Source organism: Rhea pennata, chromosome 8, assembly GCF_028389875.1.
Source record: "Rhea pennata isolate bPtePen1 chromosome 8, bPtePen1.pri, whole genome shotgun sequence".
NCBI lineage: Eukaryota > Metazoa > Chordata > Aves > Rheiformes > Rheidae > Rhea > Rhea pennata.
In genome coordinates this window covers 31,089,969-31,112,523 of record NC_084670.1, presented here as the reverse complement: position 1 = coordinate 31,112,523, position 22,555 = coordinate 31,089,969, and the positions used below count along the sequence as shown (strand labels likewise).

At 48.0% G+C, this 22,555-nt stretch overlaps 1 protein-coding gene across 9 annotated transcripts in view; it reads left to right on the top strand.

Annotated features, from left to right (window-relative positions):
• Positions 1 to 20,804, top strand: part of RASAL2 (RAS protein activator like 2) — a 129,708-nt gene extending 108,904 nt beyond the window's left edge. For 3 of the 9 annotated variants that reach the window (XM_062582071.1, XM_062582079.1, XM_062582078.1), the window contains 7 exons: positions 2,084 to 2,283; positions 3,265 to 4,126; positions 8,566 to 8,715; positions 10,066 to 10,268; positions 10,764 to 10,851; positions 13,375 to 13,405; positions 15,495 to 20,804. In XM_062582071.1, coding sequence (XP_062438055.1) covers positions 2,084 to 2,283; positions 3,265 to 4,126; positions 8,566 to 8,715; positions 10,066 to 10,268; positions 10,764 to 10,851; positions 13,375 to 13,405; positions 15,495 to 15,637 — 1,677 coding nt within the window. In that variant the 3' untranslated portion in view covers positions 15,638 to 20,804. The remainder of the gene's footprint in view (positions 1 to 2,083; positions 2,284 to 3,264; positions 4,127 to 8,565; positions 8,716 to 10,065; positions 10,269 to 10,763; positions 10,852 to 13,374; positions 13,406 to 15,494) is intronic. The other 6 variants (XM_062582076.1, XM_062582074.1, XM_062582077.1 and 3 more) reach the window with 6 other exon arrangements.
• Positions 20,805 to 22,555: the final 1,751 nt, after the last annotated feature.

Sequence of the window (22,555 nt, the reverse complement as noted above, 5' to 3'; positions counted from 1 at the left end):
TTGCACCAAAAGCGAGATGCTCTGTGCTGGGTTTTCCAGGAGCTGGTGCTCCCTTCTTGCCACAGGAGACGCTCATCTCCAGCAATAAGTGTTGCTTCTATTTAACTACAGAAGAGCAGAGTCCGATTTGCTCTTCCCTGAGTACATGGCTTGCAAGACCCCAACTCATTAAAACTTTGTTAAACAAAGTTGGTAAGATACAGAGAAGTGGAGATGCAAGTCAGTATTTTTCTTTTCCTAAAAGTATTTAGAACTGTTTTATATTTCAGCTTTTTGAGGTGCGTTATTTTGTCCATATTCCATGTCTTTTTCTTTTGAAACTGGAGAGCTGAGGTGACTTGCAGTGTGCTGCTAATGATTTTTGTTGCTAGTAAGGTCTGCCAAGGTAGTGATTTGTTGGATATTTGTTTTCTTGCAGCACATTATTTGGAAAAAAAAAAAAAAAAAAAGATAGCTTGTGCATCAGGGTAAATCTAAATGTCCTTGACTTCGAAGGACAATGTATATTAATCTTAGTTAATCTTAGCCTGATAACAGTTTATGGTCTTGCTTATCTGTTTCCCTCATACATGCATACAGTTTACACTCGAAGTGTCAAAGGCAGTAAAATCTTTGCTATAAAGACTGTTCAGCAGCCTCAGAAAAACGGGCAAAGGGAGCACTTAAAAGACCAGCTCCTCCGTTTCTCTAAGTTGGGGTAAATCCGTCAGTGCCGTGAACTGTGCCACCTTCCTCAACTGGTCAGGGCTTCAGGTCAAGGGGAACCCAGGTTCTGCAAGTGCAGATGGGTTTGGGGGGTTAGCTGCTGCAAGCTGCTCTCCAAATGAAAAAAATCTTAAATATCTTGGGCAGCTGGGAGGGGAAGGAACCAGACCTAAACCATTAAAGCAGATGTGCTTTGCCCTTTCTGTAGGTTATATGTATGGATCTATGCTAACAGGCCCTTGGGAGCTGGCGTAGTGGTTTGCTAAAAAGAGAATTAAGGGATAAAGTTACACAGTGATACTGCTTTACTGTAGGTAATGATTGGAAAATGATGAGAGAAGTGACCTCAAAGATTTTAATAGACCAGAAGATGCACTGTAAGAAAGCGTCTGTAAAGAGACGTCTCTCTGGAGTCAAACTGACCAAATACCTGCTTACAGGCAAAATAAGGACATCTTTGAAAAGAAGATTGTCTTTGTAGGGGTTTTTACTTTATCATTAAACCTCCAGCACTTTCAGCTCCTTGCTTCAGTCACAAGAGCAAGTGGCACCATGTAGGTGATACAACCAGAAATGACCCAAAGAGGGGAAAAATAAAGGATCTAAATGAGCAACCTTCCCCTCAGGGCTGCTTTACGGGCAGCTGCTGCCATGCTCGGGCTGGCCAACACCAAGCTGACGCATAGTTAAATACGAAGCTAAGCGTTTAATCCCTACCTGACATGGTAATGTTGGAATAAGGGTCACTGAGGTTTTCATGCAGTTATTTTTAGGGAGGAATGCCTTAATTTTTGATAAAAATTTGCTACAGAAGATGGCATCAGTGTAGGATGCCAAAAGCCAAAGGCTTCTGAAATGAAAACCTTCCTTTCCCCATCTCCCTCAACCCTCTCAAATCTCTCATGATCCCCTGAATGCCGCATCCCTTGTCTGTTGGCATGCATTTCTTTTACCACATGACTCCCTTTGCCTGGAAAGTTCCCTCCCACTAGCTGAATCTGTAGTCTTCAAATCCCCTTTAATGAGTAGATACTGTAGTTTTCACTTTGACCTCACCCACCCTGGCCTTAGTTTGCTTTGCATGATAGTTTTGCATTGGAATGGCCACAGTTTGGTTTTGTTGAGCATGATTTTTGTTTTGGGGGGTCAATCCTAATTTCTTTTCTATTTCCTTTTCTTTCCTCAATGTCTGCTGCACCCCGTTTCGTCTCCTCCATCCATCTCGTCGCCGTGGTTACGCTGCTCCGTAACACTGCATTACGGTCCTGGCACACCCGCACACAACCACCCACCCTCCTTCCTTCCACCTCCACCCCTCCGCCTCTGTGCATCGTTATCAAAAACCTGGCGGATGTCGCGGTGCTTGTTGTCCAATTAGGGTGAAAATTCCTTCCTACAGGCGACCGTGGCAAAACTGGGACCTCTGCCTCGTATTCTTGCTGACATCACCAAGTCAATGACCAACCCTACACCTATACAGCAGCAGTTGAGGCGTTTCACTGAGCACAGCTCTAGTCCAAACGTCAGTGGCAGTCTCTCCTCAGGGCTTCAGAAGATATTCGAGGACCCCACTGATGGGTAGGTAACAGCCAGAGCTCGAGGGGAGACACGTGGGATAAGAGGGGTGGCTGAGCTCATGTAAGATCACCCAGGGAGAGTTGAATGCTTCACTGCTTGAACTTTCTAAGTCAGTTGTAGGACTGACCTACACCTGGCACCCTCTCCCAGGGAGGTCAACATCCCAGTAAGAGATGCATGAGCTAGCACTCGAGGCTTTAAGCTTTTAACTTACCCAAAGTCGAACATGGGCTAAAGTCAGTAACTTTAGCTACCAGTCTTGCTATTTACTGCCGATCTGAGCGAGCAGTTGCATAAAGTCAACTGTAATGTTTCCTTCTGGAGACTGGGCTGCCTTTTTAGCGCCGATGAAAAATCTGTGTCATAAGTGGGGCTTGTTATCAAGTGGAATAACAAAGACAGTCCCTGCTCGGTTTGGTATAGCATTTCCCACATTGCAGTAGTGATTAATCTGAAGCAAAAAACTGTGACATGGCAAAACACCAAAGAACTTGCATACTCTGGCCTCTGCCTAGCTTCTGCGCTGTCAAGTATGAGGTCCCGTTTTGACAGTTGGAAACGCCTTCCCTCTGTTTTACCTAGATTTACAGGAGCCTTCACACAGCTCCTGTTGAATTTTGACACGCGCAATAATGCAGAGCTGGCAAAGGGTTAAATGGAATCTGAAATGTTCTGAAGTCTTGCTGGGAAGAGAAATGTCTAAGAGGGGAGGAATTGGTGGGAATGGTTTGCATTTCACTTGTGAAAAATAAGTATGAAGCACTTCTTGAATCAAACAATGCTTAAAGATAAGTGGTAATTAAGGAAGAGTGTTGCCACTTGAAACACAGGGAGCTCATAAAAGGAAATCTAGTTCCTTGAAGCTTTCCGAGTAAGGAATTCGGGGCGAGGGGGTTAAATGAGGTAGAAAGGCTTCTCTGGGACAGATCTCGTGGGATCTTGGCTGGTTAAAAAATAACCAAATTCCTTTCTGTTCCACAGTGACTTGCATAAGCTGAAGTCTCCAACCCAGGAAAATGTAGATGGATATTTTAGAGGCAAGACCTTACTGTTGGTACAGCAGGCATCCACCCAGAGCATGACTTACTCCGATAAGGATGAAAGGGAAAGCATCTTGCCCAATGGACGTAGCATCTCCCTCATGGACCTCCAGGACCCTCACACGGCTCACAGCGATCACGCTTCTATTATGCACGACGTGCCTTTGCGTTTGGCCGGCAGCCAGCTCTCTATAACACAGGTGGCCAACATCAAACAGCTGTGGGAAACCCAGAGCACGCCCCAGAGCGCTCCCCAGGTGAGAAGGCCTCTGCACCCAGCATTGAACCAACAGGGCAGTCTCCAGCCTCTGTCATTCCAGAACCCAGTTTACCATCTCAACAACCCGCCTCCGCCTATGCCAAAGGCCTCCGTGGACTCCAGCCTGGAGAACTTAAGCACTGCCAGCTCCCGGAGCCGAAGCAACAGCGAAGACTTCAAACTCAGTGGACCCAGCAACAGCAGCATGGAGGACTTCACCAAGCGCAGCACGCAGAGCGAGGATTTCTCCCGGCGGCACGCAGTGCCGGACAAGCACGTTCCTATCGCTCTGCCCCGCCAGAACAGCAGCAGCCAAGCGCAGATCCGCAAAATGGACCAAGCCGGGCTGGGTGCCAGGGCCAAGGCGCCGCAGTCCCTGCCGCACAGCGCTTCCTTGCGGAGCACCGGCAGCATGTCGGCGGTGTCGGGGGCCATGGTGGCCGAACCCATCCAGAATGGGAGTCGGTCCCGGCAACAGTCCTCATCTTCTAGAGAGAGCCCTGTCCCAAAGGTGAGGGCAATTCAGAGGCAGCAGACACAGCAGGTAAGGAAAGTCTTTTCCCAGGCACTTAGAGTGTTCTGCTTGGATATCTAGCTGATTACTGCATTGACCTTCAAAGCTGTCATTTGACTTTAATGTGAGATGAGGAATATGAGTTGAATCAAGAGCAGTGGCTGAAGAAGACACTTAAACAGCACCCAGTAGCAAGTACAAGAAATAGCTGTGCTTGTTACCATTACTAGCTTGGCAAGCCTAGCTTACTTTTTACTTTTGGATGCTCTTGTACTAAACTTAAAAGAAAAAAAAACTGTTTTGCATTTACCAAGGTAGCAGCAAGCCTGCTGAAAGAAATAAAACTTGAAAATTTCCCAGAATAGAAAAAAAAGAAAAGAAGCTGTGTTCCAAATGCTAGTTGATTGCCACATGTGAATGCCCTGTGGTGCTCGTTTCAAACGATAGCCAGCTAAAAAGAGACATGAATAAAGACAAAATACCATGGAAGAAACAGCTGCCAAAGTAATAACTAAGTAGAGTTGTCTTAAGTGTACAGAAAACTGTATTTCACCACAAGGCAACAATCTGCTGCTGCCTCCTGCCCCTCTCCCCCAAAATACTGTTTCCTCATTAATCATCCCAAACTATGAATACTGCAAACACCTTCTGGAAAGGAGTGTTTATATGTACTAACTGCTAATGCATTTTGCTCACTTGCTCATAGGCAGCTCCATATACTTAATTTTTCTTAAATCAAGATTTTTCCTGACAAAAAGCCAACATACTTTTACCTTGAAAAAAAAAAAGGAAAAAAAGAAAATCCTATTGTGATTTGCTGCATATGAAACAGTATTTCTTAAATTACTTTCACAGTAAAGAGGGAAAAAGAGGTGGTGTTCAGTGCTTTTGTTACAAGCCTATCAACTGGGCAGGGTGAGGCTCCTGAGGGCAACATCTGCGCCATTCTTGGCGTTAAATGTTTGTCTTCTGTAGTCACTGTGACAGGTAACCATGGGGATATTTGATTTACTTTACCTAGTTTGAAGGGGGTTTTTTGGAAACAAACTTTGCAAGCTCCCAGGGAAGCAGATGCTGTTGCAGCTCTGTGCGTGGAGCTGGGATGTGCTGGTTGGTGCTGGCCCTGCTTCAGCAAGCTCCTGCTTTGTGCAAGGTCTTCCAGAGAGGACACTGCTCTGCCTGCAGGCACGAGGGAGGACTTTTGCTCCAGAAAGCTGCAGCCCCTGAGCTTAAGGCCCCACAGCTGAGCTACACCAGTGAGGAGCAGGAGGTTATGGACCTCTTTCACTGGCAAGGCCCTTCTGGCAAAAGCACTGGTGAGGACGCAGTTATGCAGGGGGAGGGTTTTGGCTGGTAAAGCAAAGCTGGCAGAAGAACATAGCTGCCGACATGAGCTGGATCTCTGCCGAGGGGTTTACTGGGATCAGCCCGCTGGTGTAGCTTTCATGGCAAACTCTCCTGAAGGTTGCCATCTAAAGGAGGAAAGTCTGGATGATGACTGGGAACCCAGGAGCAGTCAGAGCTTCAAAACTGCTTTGATACCTCAAGCTCATTAAAGTACGAGGAGATCAGACACACAGAATCACAAAGCAAAGGCACTTACACCAAGTTAGTAACACCAAAGAAAGTAATTGCATATTATTTGAAGTGCATATGTTTGCGTCCTCCTTTTGAGTGTTTGTTTTACACCTAGGCGGAGAGGTTGATAGAATAAGTATATTAAATAAATCTAAATTTAGCACAGAGATGTTGGGAAATTTTTAGGCCAATAAAAAGGGATGAAGCTGAAAATCAGGTAGCCGCCTCTGCAGTTCTCAGGCCCGCAGCGTGAAGCTGCGTTGTGTGATCTGCGAGTTGTAGCATATGGCTCTGTGCAGTATCACAGCAAAATTCCTGGTGGAACCGGCGCGTTTCCTTGGGGCCTGATAGGGAAGCGCCTGGGCGAACGAACGCCGGCGGCTTCGCTCCGAAGGCATCAGGCTCGGGAGGAGCAGGGGACCTGTCTCCAGAGCCTTTGTGCAACCACCTTGCACGGGTGGCTGCTGCCCTTTGTGTGTTTAAGAGAAACGCTCGGGTGGCTGCTTGCAAAGCCCTGGCTAGTCCCCTCGTTTGCCTGTTGCGTCTCATATTGCCGATTACCCGACTGCCCCCCTGTGTAAATCAGTTATCTTTGCTTGCTTAGCATCAAAGGGAGGTCTCGGACCTCCCTCCTCTCCAATTACTTTTTACCTTCAGCTTCACAAGCGCCTCGCAAGTACGGCTGGCTTCGGGGCGGTCGCCCTCCTCCCTCTTGTAGCTGCTGTGCATCTGCTTGGTTTTCCACCCTTGCTTTTCCATGCTAATTGTTTTCTCTGGATTCATTAGAGTACTCGCTCCAGCTTCAGTCACAGGAATCAATTTGTTCTTTCCTTACCCCCACACCCATGAGAAATGGCTCGGTGTGTGCCAAACTGAGTGGCCAGCAGCAAGTTCTATTGCTTCCTTTTAATTGCAAATTGGGTTGTGGAATTCTTTTTTCTCCTTTTTCCCTTTTTTTTTTTTTTTTTTTAATAAGAGCAGAAGCTTGGCATGTTCTCTGCAGGCATGCTTTGTGGGCGTTATAATTATTAGACTCAGTTCTCTACAAGTCCCATTTGTTTCTGGATATAGAGGCAGGCCGTTTATTTGCTGGGAGAGGTCAGCTTTTGCCTTCCATTTCCATTTAGTCGGTAGGTGGGAACAGAAGTGTCAGTGTGCCCCTCTGGGAGGGGGGCAAAGAGGGGAATTAATACACATTCCTAGCAAGCTTCTCTTCCCCCCCCCCCATATTAGAATAATTTATAACCCTTTAGTATCTTAAGTACTTGCCATCTACTTCTGCTTGGTCTCTGCAGACTTTCTGAGCTTGGCTGCTGAACATACGTGGTCCCTGCAGCCGAAGGGCTGTTTGGCAAGGTTTGCTGGGGATCAGGCATCTGGTAAGAGGCTGCCGATGCCGTTCGTAGTCGCCCTGCTGCTACCCTGTTCCTCTGCAGCTCCAAGGGACAGTGACACTGTTCGTAGCCCTCTCTGATTTCTCCAGCAATTCCCGATGCCAAAGTAGCTCCCTCTGCGAGGAGCTGGCCGGCGGCAGGCGCCATCACGAAATACCCAGCTGAAGGAGCTTTGCTGAGCTGTGATACTGGAGCTGAAAGGAGCTCCTAGTCCTTCTGCCACGAACACTTCCTTCAGGCACGGGGCTTCTGCCTAAAACCAGAGTTTTGCTCAGTTCCTTCCCCTCGTCTTTGCCTTTATAGCCGTCCGCGCTAAGGCGTCTGCCAGTGCCGGAGCCCTCGTCGCTGCTCCGGAGAGCTGAGCCGCCCTCGGCAGATCTCCTGGGTGGAACTGGCGTGGGGCGCAGGTAGTGTCCGGCAGCCCTGTCCCCGTGAGCGAGAGGAGCCCAAGCGGGAGCTGTCAGGGTCCCTCACCTGCCTCGCCTTGAGAAGCTGTTATTCCCCCGTGAAGAGCTCCTGGTGGCAACGTGGACTTCCAGATCCCCCCACCACAAAGCACATTTTCCTTTTATACAGTATTGAAACAGGGCGCTGATCTGAAGAGCTGCTTGAGCACGAGAAGGACCTACAGATAGGGGAAAAGCCGATCTTTCGCATTTCTCCAAGAGTTAAGACAGTGTAGCCCTTTCAAGGGGGATTATGCTAATTGCTGTGCTTATAAACTTGCCTTTGTCCACCAACACTGCTTGGCATTTTAGCAAGCAGTGTTCTCCTCATCCAGGCGCAGGCTTTCATGCTGCTTCTCGTGGCTTTCTTTAGCGATTCCCTTTAAAACCTAATCTGAGGCTTCTCCTCTTTAAGTTCTCCTAGTAAGTGCCGCTTGCCCTGACTTTCTTCTCCAGCCTTGACTGAGCGTATGTGCGTAAACCATCTAAATGGGATAGGCGCCGCAGTGGCAGCGTTACAGCTCTTTGCAGCTCTTACGTGCCACTGTGCTGTCTCCTGTCGAAGCCGCGCAGCCCGGTACCCCGTTGCGAATGCTCTCTGTAGCCCAGCCGACAAAGCTGCTCTCAAGTTAAGCTCCTCAATCCTCCAAAGCAACAAATCTGTCTTTCCTGAACAGGCTGAGTGACACTTCGTTGCTCTATTTTCAGTGTGAGAAGAACCTAAGATTGCCGTAATCTTACTGAAAAGCTGGCAGAAGCGGAAGGTGGATGAGGACAGGATTTGGAAATAAGAACTTTTGTAGAAAGAGAGAAGCTCACCTAGACAAAGAGAAAAAAATATTTCTCAAGTGCATTGATTTTTTATTTTTTTCTTTTTAAGAGGGACTCAAATGAGTGCTGTGCTTCCAAAGTCCAGTGAGGATGAAGCATCTCTGGAAGAGGGGCTTGGGGGGAAGCTTTGAGACTGACAGATCCATGGTCATTTTTCTGCTCTGAATAAATGTGATTTCAGAGCTGATTCGTATGTAATTTCTTTGAAAAATGCTTACAGGTATCTCTGCTCCAGGTTCACTCGCCTGTTGACTCTGCCACAATGTCACCAGTGGAGAGGACAGCTGCGTGGGTTCTCAACAACGGGCAGTATGAAGAAGTGGAGGAGGATGCAGAGCAGAATCAAGATGAAGTCAAGCACGCTGAGAAGGTAGATTTTATTCTGTATGCAACAGACACTCTGGCTTCCAGGGAGCCTTATCCGCCCCTCAGCTGGGTTCAAGGTGGCTTTCAGGTGTTGCTGTGCTGCGGTCAGCCACAGGTCTTGTTGACGTAGCTTCCCACTGTACGTGCTGTCATACAGTATCTGTAGTACAATATCCCATGCTATAGATTAATCTATACAGGCTGTACCATGTCAAATGGGTGCATGCTGACATAGCTGAGAGTTCATACATTACAGGCTGATACTTGGCATTTACTTGCATCATAAGTCATGCTGCCTGAGTGCTCAACTCATTATTTTTGTGACAGTAATATACCAACAGTATACTGCCGTTTTTCTACACTTGCAAAATTTTTTAGTGATCGTGAAACTGCATTAAAAAATGATCGAGTATAGTTTGGTATGTGCTAAGTGCTTGTACAAGTCTCTGCAAATGCAATACAATCTTGATCAGCAACTGCATTCAGATTTTGTCTCAGGCTTCACCCAAGGCAAATGTCTGTCATCTAGATGGTAGAGTATTTTGGGGCTACGCAGAAATGTCTATCATCTCCTGAGAGACGTTTTTCTTAAGTGTGTTTATTTGCCAGAGTAGATGTCATTTTTCCAAATAAACTTGCATGTATATGGCTGCTACATTGATGAGGTCTAATAAGGGGTTTGGTATTTGGAGAGGGCAGGTAGAGGAGAGGAGGAGAACATGTGGTGGAGAAGTGGGAACACAGAATTTTTATGAAAGATGAATGAACCAAAACCAACGTGGAATGTGCTGAGATTCATTGCACTGTTGCAGAAGGGATTATCCAGAGAGACAGTAGATGGAAGAATGACACCTCAGCCAACTAAATTCACAGACTCTGCGTAGTTAGTGATAGGCTCTGCCTTCAGCCTGGGACAGCTGGTTTCATATCTTTTTTTAGGTCCTGAAGAACGAGTTATTTGGGTCACAATACTGGTCCCTTTCACAAGTTTGGTCACCCCAGGGTTTACAGTTGAGCACTATTAGCAACTTCTGTCTGGGAACTCCTTGAGTCTGGAGTAACTGGGGATGTTACCAGGCAAGACTGAGGAGCCGTGTCAGCTATTCGAGTGCTTAAACTGTGCTACAGGAAGACTTCCTGCAGTGTGGGAATAACTTAATGCTCAATGGGAGCCTACGTGCTCCTTTGTGGTTGCCCACAGTTGTCTGCTTGTCATTTCCTTTGCTTCTATCAGTTTATTTTTAATGAAGGCAAACAGTGGCTTTCTCTCAACAGCAGTGGAAAATAATAATCTGATCTGTTCCTTTCTCTTTTGCGTCTGATTCTTTCCTTCTCTCCTTCCTTCCACATGCAGTATGAACAAGAGATAGCGAAGCTGAAGGAACGCCTGAAGGTGTCGAGTCGCCGGCTGGAGGAGTATGAGCGGCGCCTCCTGGTGCAGGAGCAGCAAATGCAGAAGCTGCTGATGGAGTACAAGTCCAGGCTGGAAGACAGCGAGGAGAGACTGCGCAGGCAGCAGGAGGAGAAGGACAGCCAGATGAAAAGTATCATCAGCAGGTGAGCCTTTGCTGGAAAGTTTGCAGGCCATGTAGGGCAAGAAGCTCCCCTTTGTCACATGTTTTCTTTGACAGTAAAGAAGGTAGTTATGTGGACCTCTTGATACCTTTGGGTTGATACCGTTCCTGCCATAGGGACGACGAAACTGAGATAGAAGTGTTGAGGCTTGCCTCGGATTGCCAGGAGAGCAGACAAAAAGATTTAGGAATTCTAACCCTAGTCTCTGCTGTACTCATAACTGGTCTATTTACTTTGTTTGGAAACTACACTCAAGGGATAGTTTTACAGAGCAGTTAGATTTTTGGCAATGCCCACTTTGTAAGTAATAAATGCAGCCAATTGGGGTGTCGGGATAGATAAGCTTTCTTGAATGCAGCAAAATTCTCTTCTTGCGGAGAGAGGACAATCAGAGAGGTCAAGGCAAGAGCTCCGGAGTAGCCAAAACACCCAGGAATAGTATTAAACTGTCCTAATTTCTCTCTCTTCGCGCATCAGACTCATGGCAGTTGAAGAGGAGCTAAAGAAGGATCATGCAGAGATGCAAGCTGTCATCGATGCAAAGCAGAAAATTATTGATGCACAGGTAAGGAGCTCAGGATCTCCAGGAGCCAAGTGTCCTGTGCTTAGAGCCTGTTGTTTTCCCCTGTCCTCCTGCCCCAGCATTATTTACCTCCCAAGCCAGTACTGGCCCATGGTGTTGCACACATGACTTAGTGCCTCCTCGGAGAGAATTGGGTTTCTTATACAACAAAGACCTACTATCTGACACAGGGCTTTGAAAGACCTTGACAGCAAATCACAGGACTGGCTGCTTCTCCAAAACCTTTTTCACTTTAGGAGATCCCAAGTGGTAAAGGAACAGTGATGCATTGTGTAGACATTGTTCCAAGCGTGGGCCTGGGAACGCTGGAAAAGCTGTGCTTCATACCAGCGTAGTTTGATTGCCATGTGCATGCATCTCAGCTATGCAAGCTAAAACATGGCTTTGAGTGTGCAAGACAAGAGAACGCTTGCCACGGAGCATGGCCCGATCGAGCGTCTCATATGTGGCCTTTCACCTCATGTGACCATCCGTGTCAGTCTGGGAGGAACGCCCACTTTGCCACCAACCTGACTACATGCCTCCAGTCAGCACAAGTTAGTTGTGCAAAGTGGGACCTAGTGGGTGATGCATGTGAATGTATCGTGTGGGATCATTCCTGCTTTTCTTCTGTGTCCATGCTGCTGCCAGAGAGCAAAGCTTAGACTACAGAACCTGAGACTGATTCGATATCTGCCTGCCTGTTACGTTTGTGATTTTTGCGTTTAGAGGGCATCTTTCCTGCTTCTGGGCTTTTTAGTAGTTCCAACTGTGTAATATTTTTAATTGATGACTTTTTAAGGGGATTACATCTTTAGCAGCATCCCAGATTATTTCAGAAAGTTCTCTGCCCTAGTGTGGGGTGGAAAAACCAGACGCCTCAGCTGAACGTTGCGGAAGATGCTACTGATGTATGAAACACAGACATAAGAGAGCACAAAAGGCCCACCCTGGCCGTTGCTTTGCTGTCGAATGGCCAGCAATAATTGAAACGTTTGAGCTCAAGCAGAAGTGTAGAGAAGATACAAAATAGAGAGAAGATGTGTTCTTGAAAGACCGGTGGCCCTAGGAGGATGCTTTATGGCAGGAGTTTGAAGTTTTCTGTCTGCTGCCTCTGCCTGTTTTTCCCCAGTTATTCTTCAGAAAGACTGTTCATGAAAGCTGGATTTTTGGGTCCATGTCATGTAATGCGAGCGCATTACGTGTGTACAATAACGTGGTCCGTCTGTTCCCTAACCTTGTAGAATAAGAAGATTGTACTAGAATTACACCATCTGTGTTTCCTAGCTATAGTGCAAGGTGGTCTAAGTGGGCATGCCAGTGTTGTTGCCCTTTCTAGATGCAGCTCAAGAAGAAATCCTTTCTGGGAGGACTTGCACTCAAAATCTGGAGCAAGGGAGTGCAGGGCTGGACAAGGAACCGGAATGTAGTCATTTGCTTTCTTTCTTGTTTTTCTTCGCGGGCAGGTGCAGGGAGGAGCAGGACATCAGGCCTTTCCTACAGTCTGATTAAGGACTGTTGCAGGTTAAAAGCTGGAGCAGAAGTTGAATGTACCAAGCCATTTTTCAGCAAACAGTAGCTTGATTTTGAGGGATGAAGGACCTTTTCCATCCCCCTCAAGAAGGGGAAAGGGAGAGGGGCGTTGAACGAATGCAGGGAAAGACGTGTTAGAGGGGAGGATCCGAGAGCCTGTGACTGGTTGAGGAACTTGCCCTTCCCTCCGCCACCGTCTGGGCCAGCAGGCGCTTGGCCCCTGCGTGGTGCTGTGAGCGTTTTCGGGCTAGCAGGGTGCAGCGCAGCCACCGGGGCTGGTCCCTCGCTGTCGCCAGCTGGCAGAGGGGGCTCTCGCTGGCTCTGCAAAGCCTCGAGCTCTCAGTGCGGGTCAGGTGCGGTCCTTGATCGAGTGAAGCATCGTTTCCCCCCTGCAGTGGGAACCGTTGGAAAGACAGTAGCGTTGTTTAAAGCAAGGGCATCAGCAAACCTGAACTGCCTCGGTGTCGGTCGCAGGGAAGGCTTCGTGGTCGCGGCCCTGTGGTGGGTGTCTAAGCAGAAGAGGAAACAGGTGAAAGATTCAAACAAGGGGACACAGGAGAGGAGCCCCGGCGCGTTTGCTGCGTTGTGCAGTGATCCTTCTAAACCGCGCGTGGAAGATGCCCTTAGCCTGGGGCTCGTGCGGCAGAGGGATTCGCAGTGGCTAGAGAAGGAAAGGTGCGAGATGTGTGGAGCGGAGTTGGAACCTGGCTTGTCTCACCTGCTCGAAGGTTTAAGCCAGGAAGAGCGATACCCTGGGCTTCTTGCGCTTCCTTCCGTGAGCACCGACGAGGTGCAGCTGCGCGGTTCAGCCAGGGCGCGGGGAGAGCCGCGCTGGCAGCCGGCGCGCGGGCGAGCGGGGAGGCCCCGGCGCGCCCGAGGCGTCCCGGCCCGAGCAGGGCAGGTCTGGCCAAGCCTCCCCGGGAGCAGCGGAGCTGCGAGGAGCGCTAGCCCGGCTGCTACCGCGAGTGACGTCTCCGCTGTGTTAAATTACAGGTCATAAATGGGGCTGAGATAATTCAAACAGGCAAGTAAAACCCGATCAGTTCTCTAGCTGAGCAGTTCCCAGCCCTGGCCCAGCGCGCTGCCCTCCTACCCATTCCAGCTCCTCCTCCTGCCCGTGCCTAATCCGTGCGCGGTGGGAACGCGTCTGGTTAGACCGTGGTTTCCCTCGGAGCGAGAAGGTGCCCCCGCTCGCCCGGCTCGCGCTTTGAAGGTCCGCGTCCCCGGCGTCGCTGCGCAGCCGCGCTGCCAGCCGGCGCGGGGAGCTCCTCGACGCCGGGGCGCACCCGGCCTTCCCTGTTCTCACTCGTCGTGAAGCGACACGCTTTGGAAAGAAGCTTAAATTTTAAAATAAACTGCAGGGAAAATATAGTCCGAGGAGGAGGAGCTTTAATTTGCTGAGAAATACAGCTCTGCTACGGCACTTGTTTGAGGGTTTTGTTTTGTTTTGTTTTTCCCCAGCATTTATTTCGGCACGGGAGGAACGGCCAAGGCCTCATCGCCTCCCTCGTCCCTTCTCGCTTGCGTTGCCTAGATCAGGCAAAAGACTGGGGCAGGCTGTAGCCTGCCTCGCTGGTGATCTCTCCTGCCTCCTCCTCCTCGTCCTGCTCTATTACACAGAGCTTGGATTTTTCAGGGCTGTAATATAAACGATATTTAAATTCTGCCCTTTTTTTTTTTTTTTTTTTTTAACCTGACGTTTACTCGCTGGCAGAAGCCCCCTAAGGAGAGCAAACGTTACTGGTTACAGATGTGCTGCATAGCTGATGTGCTGGGATCAATATCTCACGGGGCTGCTGTAGCCCTCACATCTCCTGAGCACTGTGTTCGACCTGTCCCTTAACGCTTGTGCCGGGCGTACGTCACTTCTCCTGCATTTTGTTTCTCCCACGACAGGACTGAGAAGAGTCGCTGCATGCAGCTTTTTTTCACCCAAGTAATAGAAATTAAAGATTTTTTTTTTTCTTTCTTGATGGAAAAAAAGCCAACGTGCTGGTCTCACTGGGAGCACGTTCACCTGCTGCGATGTCCATTGCCGCTTTGTGCGGCTACAGGTTTTTTAGGACGTGGGTTGTCTTTTTTTTTTTTTTTTTAAAGGAAGATGAAAATTGACGTTTCTAATTGTGCCACCAATGTTTCGGCTTGACCCGCTGGCACTGTGTCCCCCCGCGGGCAACCTAGCAATCCACAGGTTGCCTTTCGTCGGCGCGTGTGTTTTTCTGCTTTTTTGTTCGGTTTGGTGTCGATAAATTCAGCAAACGTCCCGCAGCTTTCCGAGCGCTTTTGCTAGGAGCCGGCAGAGTCGGAGCGGGGACGCGCGGCGCCTCGGCGTGGCAGCGCCCGGGAGCCCCCCGAGCTGGAATGGGTCCGGGAGCGGTGCTCCGTGTTTGTCCCCGTGTGCTGTCCGTGGCATCTCCCCCTCCGCTGCCCTTCACCTCGAATAACCCCGTAGTTTTAGCTGTTGGCTGCCGCTTGTTCTGCGTTGCTCTTGCCCCCTCGCTCCTGCTGGCGACCACAGGCTGCCGTTACTTGCTCTTTTTGATTTCAAACATACCGTGGGTTTATTCTGAGCACTCTCCATCCCGCGTACGGAGACGATGGCCCTTAGACATGATCTGCGCTTTTCTCTGCTGAATGAAGCTTCCCATCACCTTGGTTTTATTATTTATTTTTATTTAATTTTTTTGCTGCCTGTTTCTGTTTTTCTAACACGTTTTTTTTAAAAAATTGGCTGTTGTTATTAACACTCACACCCTCCTCTTCCCTTCCATGGCAAAATATTGCATTTCCACCTAGCCTCGGTCAGAGGCTGCCTGGCTAAAGCCACCGTGACCCCGTCCGTTCGCCAGCGTAACTCTGACTTACTGTCGCCTCCCCTGGCGCGGAGGGGCCGCACTGGCGTGCGAGAAGCCTGCGGGCGATGTTACCCCGGGAAAACAGAAAGAGGCAGATCCCCCGTCTCGCCAGAGACCGTCAGTAAGGCTGCCTCTGCCGGGAGGCCGTCCGCGGACGCCGTCGCGGCCCCGGCTCCCGGCCGCTCCGGGGAAGGCAGGCTGCTGGGGCGAGGGGGGTTCGCTCGCGCCGGCGCTCTGACTCTGCGGTGCTCGTTGCAGGAGAAGCGGATCGTGTCGCTGGACTCGGCCAACACGCGGCTGATGAGCGCCCTGACGCAGGTGAAGGAGCGCTACAGCATGCAGGTGCGCAACGGCATCTCGCCCACCAATCCCACCAAGCTTTCCATCACGGAGAACGGTGAATTCAAGAACAGCAGCTGCTAACCGGGCAGACGCTGCCGGCCGCCTCCCCAGAAGAAGAGCAAGAGGGAGCAGGCTCGAGAACCCCTCCTTCCCCTCACAGGTTTACATAATGCTGCTAAAATGGAAAAGAAAGAAGAACTCTTAAAAAAAAAAAAAAAAAATAGGGCCTTAATTCCCCACTCAAGGCCAGGAGAATTGGGCTCCCAGGAACAAGTCCTTCCATATCACCATGTAAATAAAGGGATCTCTTGGGTCATGTACAGAAAATGCCCATGTAATATACCAAAAGGAAGTGAATACTGTAGATTTTTTTTTTAATTATTGCTATTTTTATTATTTTTTTTTCCTCTTGTTAAAAGCACTGCAGTCCTTGGAAGAGAAAGAGGGGAGTGTGAGTGCATGTGTGGTGTGGGTGAGAGCGAGAGATGAGCAGTGGGTTACCTTAGGTAGCAGCTGTATATATCAGGCTGCCTGATGCAAGTACACAAGTGGAGTGAAATAGTAGCGAAATGAATTTTGTAAAAAGACTCATCTGCTGGTTTTATTCCCCTCTTCCCTAGTTGTTCTTTAACTGAATGCAAACTCAATAGCAAACATTTTAGCAAGAAGGTTGGCTCTTGCTGGAACTTGTAGTTACTTTTGGTAGGACTCCAGCAAAAAAAGAAAAAGAAAAAAGAAAAAACAGTCTTTTTGAACATCCTGGGTAAAAACTCCACTTGGAGCAGTGAGCTTGTTTCCTTACATTTGCACAAAGTCAGCCTTCCCATCAAACAGGGAAAGGGAATCTGCAGTTTTCAAGGTAGGATTCTTTCTTTTTTATACCAGTTCTAACACAGTTTAAATTTTATGTTTTGAGAATTTACAGGCCTGTAAATACTTTTCTCTCTCTCTTTTTTTTCCTATCCAATCACTTTATGCACCATGCAGTAGCACCCTGAATTCATTTTCTGCCCTCCATCGGGAACAAGCAGGTTAACGCTCTGGAGAAGGGGCTACCCAAAGGGTCCCCATGCCCAGCACCATAGATTTCTGTATACAAAATACATTTTTTCTAGATGATTTCTTCATTTTAACCCTCTAGTGTTCAATTTCACCATTTCAGCCACTGGTTTAGCCAGTCTAGTTCTGCTGAAAGATGCTTTCTGCTCTTTTTCTTTTAAGATCTTCTGTTTCCTTTGAAATTTGTCCATCTTTGAATACTCCTAAGGATTTCTTTGGCGTTCTGTACTCACCAGATTTTTCTTAAGGAGTTTAGACTAAACTTTTCCTCTCCAATTACTTCCAGTTGCATTTCACCGAAGCATACTTGCGGGCTCTATGTGAATGCACCTGTAGTTACTAAGTGACCTTCTCGCGGAAGATACTGATGTTCGCATACCGTAAGAGATTCACGATAAATGACACAGAATTGTCAGTTCTGCTGATTTCCTCAAACGTCGCAGTACTTAGCCTGAGGGTTTCTAAAGCCCCAGCTTCTTGAGTCGGCTGTGAGTCTTCACTTTCACATCTTGGCGTACACTTCTAACCCCTTTTTCTTACAGAAAAATTGGGATGATTTGGACTCGGAAAGTAAATAAAATCACTTCAACAGCAGTTCAAGTTTTGAATTACAGGAATATACTAATAACAGCCGAGTGTGATTAACCCTTCGCACAGACTGTGGAAACCGGAAAAGTAGATGTCCTCAAAACTGGACGCAGCCTCCCGGGTGTGGGATGCACTTAGCTGAACGGTTCCCGCTTGGACCAGGAGAGCCTGAGCGATGGAAACGGGGGCGCTGTAATTTCAGGAAGGTCGGAGCTGATGAGCTGATTGTCCCTGGCCTTAAGTTTCCGAGTCTCTAAAATTGTGTTATGTGAAAAATGTGGGGATTTCTAAGCTCATCTCATGACTTGAAGCCTGACTCGTGTTGCACGTGAAGGGTTGGCAATGCTGAGGGCCCACGTTCAGTGTCTGCTGTCACGTTCGATGTCTGGAAATGGATTTATCTCACCTCTGTAGGCAAATTCACTTTGCGGCAGAGTTTGCGGAGCAGTTAACTGTTCTACCTTGATCTTTGTGAGTTAAGATACTTCAGTTAAAAGTTGTCCCACGCGCCTGTTACGTTACTAACTACGCATAGATACTGAGACCACATCTCCTGCGCTGGCGGAGGCATAAGGAACACGTGTGTGAATCTCTTAACAGGGCCTTGGCTGTTAATTTACATCTTGAGGAAAAGACTCGTCAGCAGTGAGTAGGGATTCACCTGTAAGCTTAGTTCTTCCGGCTCAAAGCTGCCGTCTCTCGCCGCTCGGACGCGGCTCGGTTCTGCAGGCCGGGGAGCGTTCCCGCCTCGTTGCTCGCGCGGCGCAGCCAAGCTACGGGGCTGCGCGCTGCGTTCGCTCAGAAGCGGCTTCTTTCCAATACTTTCCAAATGATGTCTTCCAGCTGTGGGTCATCGCTGACCTCCAATATTTTCTTCCTCAAGCTGTGCCTTTCAGTTCCTCCTGCTTTCCTCCTCCATCCGTGCATCCCAGCTGTAGCTGGGCATCCTGTATGGCTTAATTTCTGTTATACGGGGAAGCTCTCTCTTACAACCACCGTTTGCATCCCCTTTTTGTTGAGTATGTTTGTGTGACTTGCATCTCTCCCTTTGCTGTTTACTTACCCAGCTGCATGGTGGGGAGTTCTTCCCCCGAGGAGCCTTTTCGGGTGGGCCCGGGCATTGCTCGTTTATTACGCAGTGCAGACGGCGTGGGTGTTCTGCGACCGAAACGTGAGAGCAAGCAGTCGCTTGAATGCATTGGCTGTGGGGGTTTTTTGCCTCCAGGTTAGAAGAACAAGGCAGAAGCAGAGAAGTCATTCTGGTAGCGGTAGTTTAGCATTAATTTGGGAAATGCATTTCACCGGAGTTCACCAGCTTTCTGGTAACGTGTTAAAGACCACTGGCGTAGCTCTGTGGTTAGATGCTGAAGAGCCCAAGGCGTGCGCTTTGGTTTCTGCAAAGGAGTGCAATAGGGGCGACATTTCAGTCCTTTTTTTTTTTTTTTTTTTTTTTTTTTTTCCTCCAGAGAGGCGTAATACCTGCCCCAAGTTTTATACATTTTGGCGAGCTCTTTAGTGATGTATCATTCTGAATAACGACCTTTCGCCTATGTATTTCTTAAGCTTGTAGACTGGGAAAAGTTGCCGTTCCAAACGGGCCTGGCTATCAGTACCGCCCACAGCTTGCTGCTAGGCTGGTTGGTGTCGCCTGTGTATCAGTTTCTGTGCTGAAGCGCAGAGTGTTTGTCCCTGTCCACGCAGGGAGAAGCTGCCGGTAGACCCACAACGGGGTGAAGGTCGCAGATTCGCAGTTTTGCCAGACTAAAACTGATCAGCAGCAGAACAAAACGTTACGCTCCCGAGTTCTGCAGGCAGCTGTCTCTCCCGGTTTGTCACCGAGCAGCTTTCTAGAGAAATTTTAAGCTGCTTCAAGCCGACAAAATGCAAAAATGTCAGGTTCTATTTTGTCCAGTCTGATTGAATTGCAGTGGCACTAAACCACGTGGCAGCCAAAAGGTCTGCCTGTTTTGAAGCAAGAGCCCTGACTGGGCCTGATCACGTTTGCTTTCGGACTAACAGCTGGTGGGTTTGTGCAGCAATGAGAGGAAAAGTAAATAACGCAAAAATCGGATGATGAACCTTGCAGTCATTGGGATTTGGTTCATGCCTTAACCAAATGCACCAGAAGCGCCTAATGCTGTCGCAAGCAACCACTGCTCTCATTTGGGAACAGCTGAAGTAGCGCAGGAAAAAATCACGAGCCAGTAGGAGGGATATTTGTGTGTTCCCAAGGCTGAAACAGAAAAATTGCCCCATCGTGGCATCTCAGTCCCTGCTGGCCATGTGCACTCAACACCGCTGTAAGGATGATCCTCCCCAAATGGCAGAGCCAGCTGGGCTTCCAGGTTCTCAGGAGAAGCTCCTGGCTGGTATGGTGGAGCAAAGAAACACAGCAGCGTTTTGTAGCACTGTGGCCTTCTGCCGTGTTGTGGATGGTGTCTGCAGGGTGCGTGAGGAAGACGGAAGCAGAGGAAGCACTGCTGGAAGTGCCCGTGCCTTGCAGCTCGAGGAGTTCAGGCCTTTAGTACGGGAAATGAGAAGGTTTCACATCTGGGAAGTAGCAACTGTGTATTAGAAATGGGCAGCTGTGTGTAAAAGATCCATACAGCTGCACATTTTGCGACTTTCCTCATAAGTGAAATAATTCTAAGCAGGGATCCAGAGGAGCATGGAAAGGGATGTGTGCATTTTCTAGTTAAGAGACTATGGGGTATATCCAGTAATAAACTCTGTATCCATCTACTAAGTTCTAATTGGTGTTCTCACAGCTGCTTTGAATTGGCTTAGGCTTTTTTTCCCCTACATGATGTATTAATTCCATGTTTTATTGCTCACTTAAACCCACCAGCTTTTAACTTCATTTGAATAGTCAACAATCAAAGTCAGACGTTGTTACAGCAATGTACTGGGACTGTGTCAGCAATATTTATCTGTCAGGTAACTACATATGTAACCTATCTGTGTTCTGCAAAAATGTGTGTGTTCTGCAAAACTGTCTGTGTTGTTCCTGAAGAACGATTCCTGTCCAAGGTGAAACCGTTACGTGTATTTACATCGGTGATTAGCGTTAACCGTGTAGACGTGTTCTGCTCAGCCACAGGTACCCAACCGAGTGTGACAGATCAAAAGGGTTAAAAACTTAGGCTGATGCTTTTAGACGTTTCCTTCTTCACAGTAAGTTAACTCCCATGAGAGAGAGCATGTCATTGCAGATCATGCCTGCCAGGAATCCTATCTGTAAAAATAGATTTTCTGTCTCAAGGGCCTTAATAAGAGTGTTACTACACAGAACTGTTTTACAATGATAGCTCTAAATAATTTATTTTTTATTTCAACAAAGTACACCTTAAAAAAGTAATAAACTTGTTTTTCAAGCTGTATTTTTATGCTAGTAGCACTGGACTGTCTGGTCTCTGAGATCCATCTCTGCATTTCATTGCCTGGGTTTGTTCTAAAGAAGATTTATTTTTGTTCTGTGAATAATTTTTGAAGGTTCTTGTATATGTACAGATATAGATACATTTGAGGTCTTTTATTGATATTCCTACAAAGAATACAAATAAACTTTAACTTTAAACAGTTTGGTCCCATTCAACTTGTGCTGATTTAAAATTGTGTTCTCTCTGCTGTCAGGTTGTACCTGGGTTTTGTGTAACAGGATGGAGCGGGGGGAAATCAGACGGCGCCGCTGAATGCTTTGGATTTGGTGCGTTGGGGAGCGGGAGCTGCCTGGGTGAACTGCGGGCGTCTGTGGCCGGGAAGAGCAGCGGGAGCAATTCCCTCCTCGTGTTCCCGGGACACAGCCTCCGGGACAGGCGTTTTGAGGGGGAGTCCCGCGGGCGTGCGGGGCTTCGTCCGAGCTCGGCCTCCCTCTTGCAGTAGTGCCGGTGGTTTCTGAAGCCTTCCACTTGCCCGCAGATGCGTGGCAATGCGGAGTGAGAGGGCGACGATCTGTGGTGATACGGAGAATTGCTCTCTGCTTTTACAGAATGCTTTGCCTTTTTTTTTTTTTTTTTTTTTTCTGAAGCTAAAAGACTACTTAGCCTGAAATCGTATCTTAGGCATGGGATTTTTGATTATTTTAACAACTTAAGTGGTGAAAAAAGAACTACATTGCATTTATTAATGGATTTATTCCCATTACACTGGAAAAGAGAAGTGTGGTCAGCCCAATTTTGTTGTTCTGTCAGTTCCTGGTTTTCAGGTTTTTTGCACCAATCCACAGCTGCAGTATCTGAAGTGTGGACATGCAGAAGAATGTTTATTTACAGGTTCGCATAAAATGCTGGATTCTAGGTAATTATTACTTATCTTTACACATGTGTATAAAATCTTTTATATAAGAAAAGAAAAACCTTTCTTGTTGAATGCAAAATCTATACCCAGGGGGATGTTTTGCTAAAAGCTTTTTTTATTCTCATTTTGCATGCTTTTTTTTTCAATAGCTTTGAAGCCTGCAAAATACAGACAGCAAACTGTTAGTTGTTACCACGTGCCTCCACCCTGGCCCTACACCTTGTTCTGCTCGAGTCCCCTACATGTTGTGCCTTGTTCTTGCTTAGGCTGAAAGTTTTTCATGCCAAGGGGTGTCTTCCTGCGTGTTTGTACAGAACCCAAAACAGCGGATGCCTGGTGCTTCTGGGCACGAGGGCAGCACGAACAGCATCTCTAAAGGAGGCGGCGTATCTGTGAATTCCCACACCCATGTCCTGTCCGTTTTCTCAGTGCTCACCCGTGAGAGTTGCAGACGGCAGAGCCAGCAGCCGTGATGTAAAAAGCCACGGCAGATGCAGGGGAGAGAAGGGATGGGATGGGATGTAGAGCTGGAGGGGCAAAGTGATCTCAGTATCCTTCACATTAGTGTTGTGATTTTGGAAAGTGGGGAATAAACAGGAAGGGAGAGGGATGGGCAGACACGGGCAGACCGGGGCGGGGGGCAATCAGAGCGTGTGCTGAGTGAAGCAGAGGGAGGAAACCAAGAGAGAGCAGGAGCACTGGGGGAAAGGCAGTTAGGATGGCACTGGGGAAATGCAATTAAAACTGCAGGAAGTTCAGGCTTTTCACCATGCTACTGATACTCACATATTACTTCCTGCTGAGCTGTTTACATTCTGCTTTACCTTAAATGTGCTCCTTACTTCCACTGTGCAAAGCTCTTATATGTGAATATGCAGGTTTTTCTCCGTTTCTAGATATTTTGGACAAAGTATCCAGAACTAGCACAGGTTCTGGAGTCCGTGCTCATCGCTTACGGAGTTCACCCACCCCAGCTGGAATGTGTGTGCTGTTGCTTTAAGTACAGAGCAGCAGCTGCTTAAATGCATTAGCAG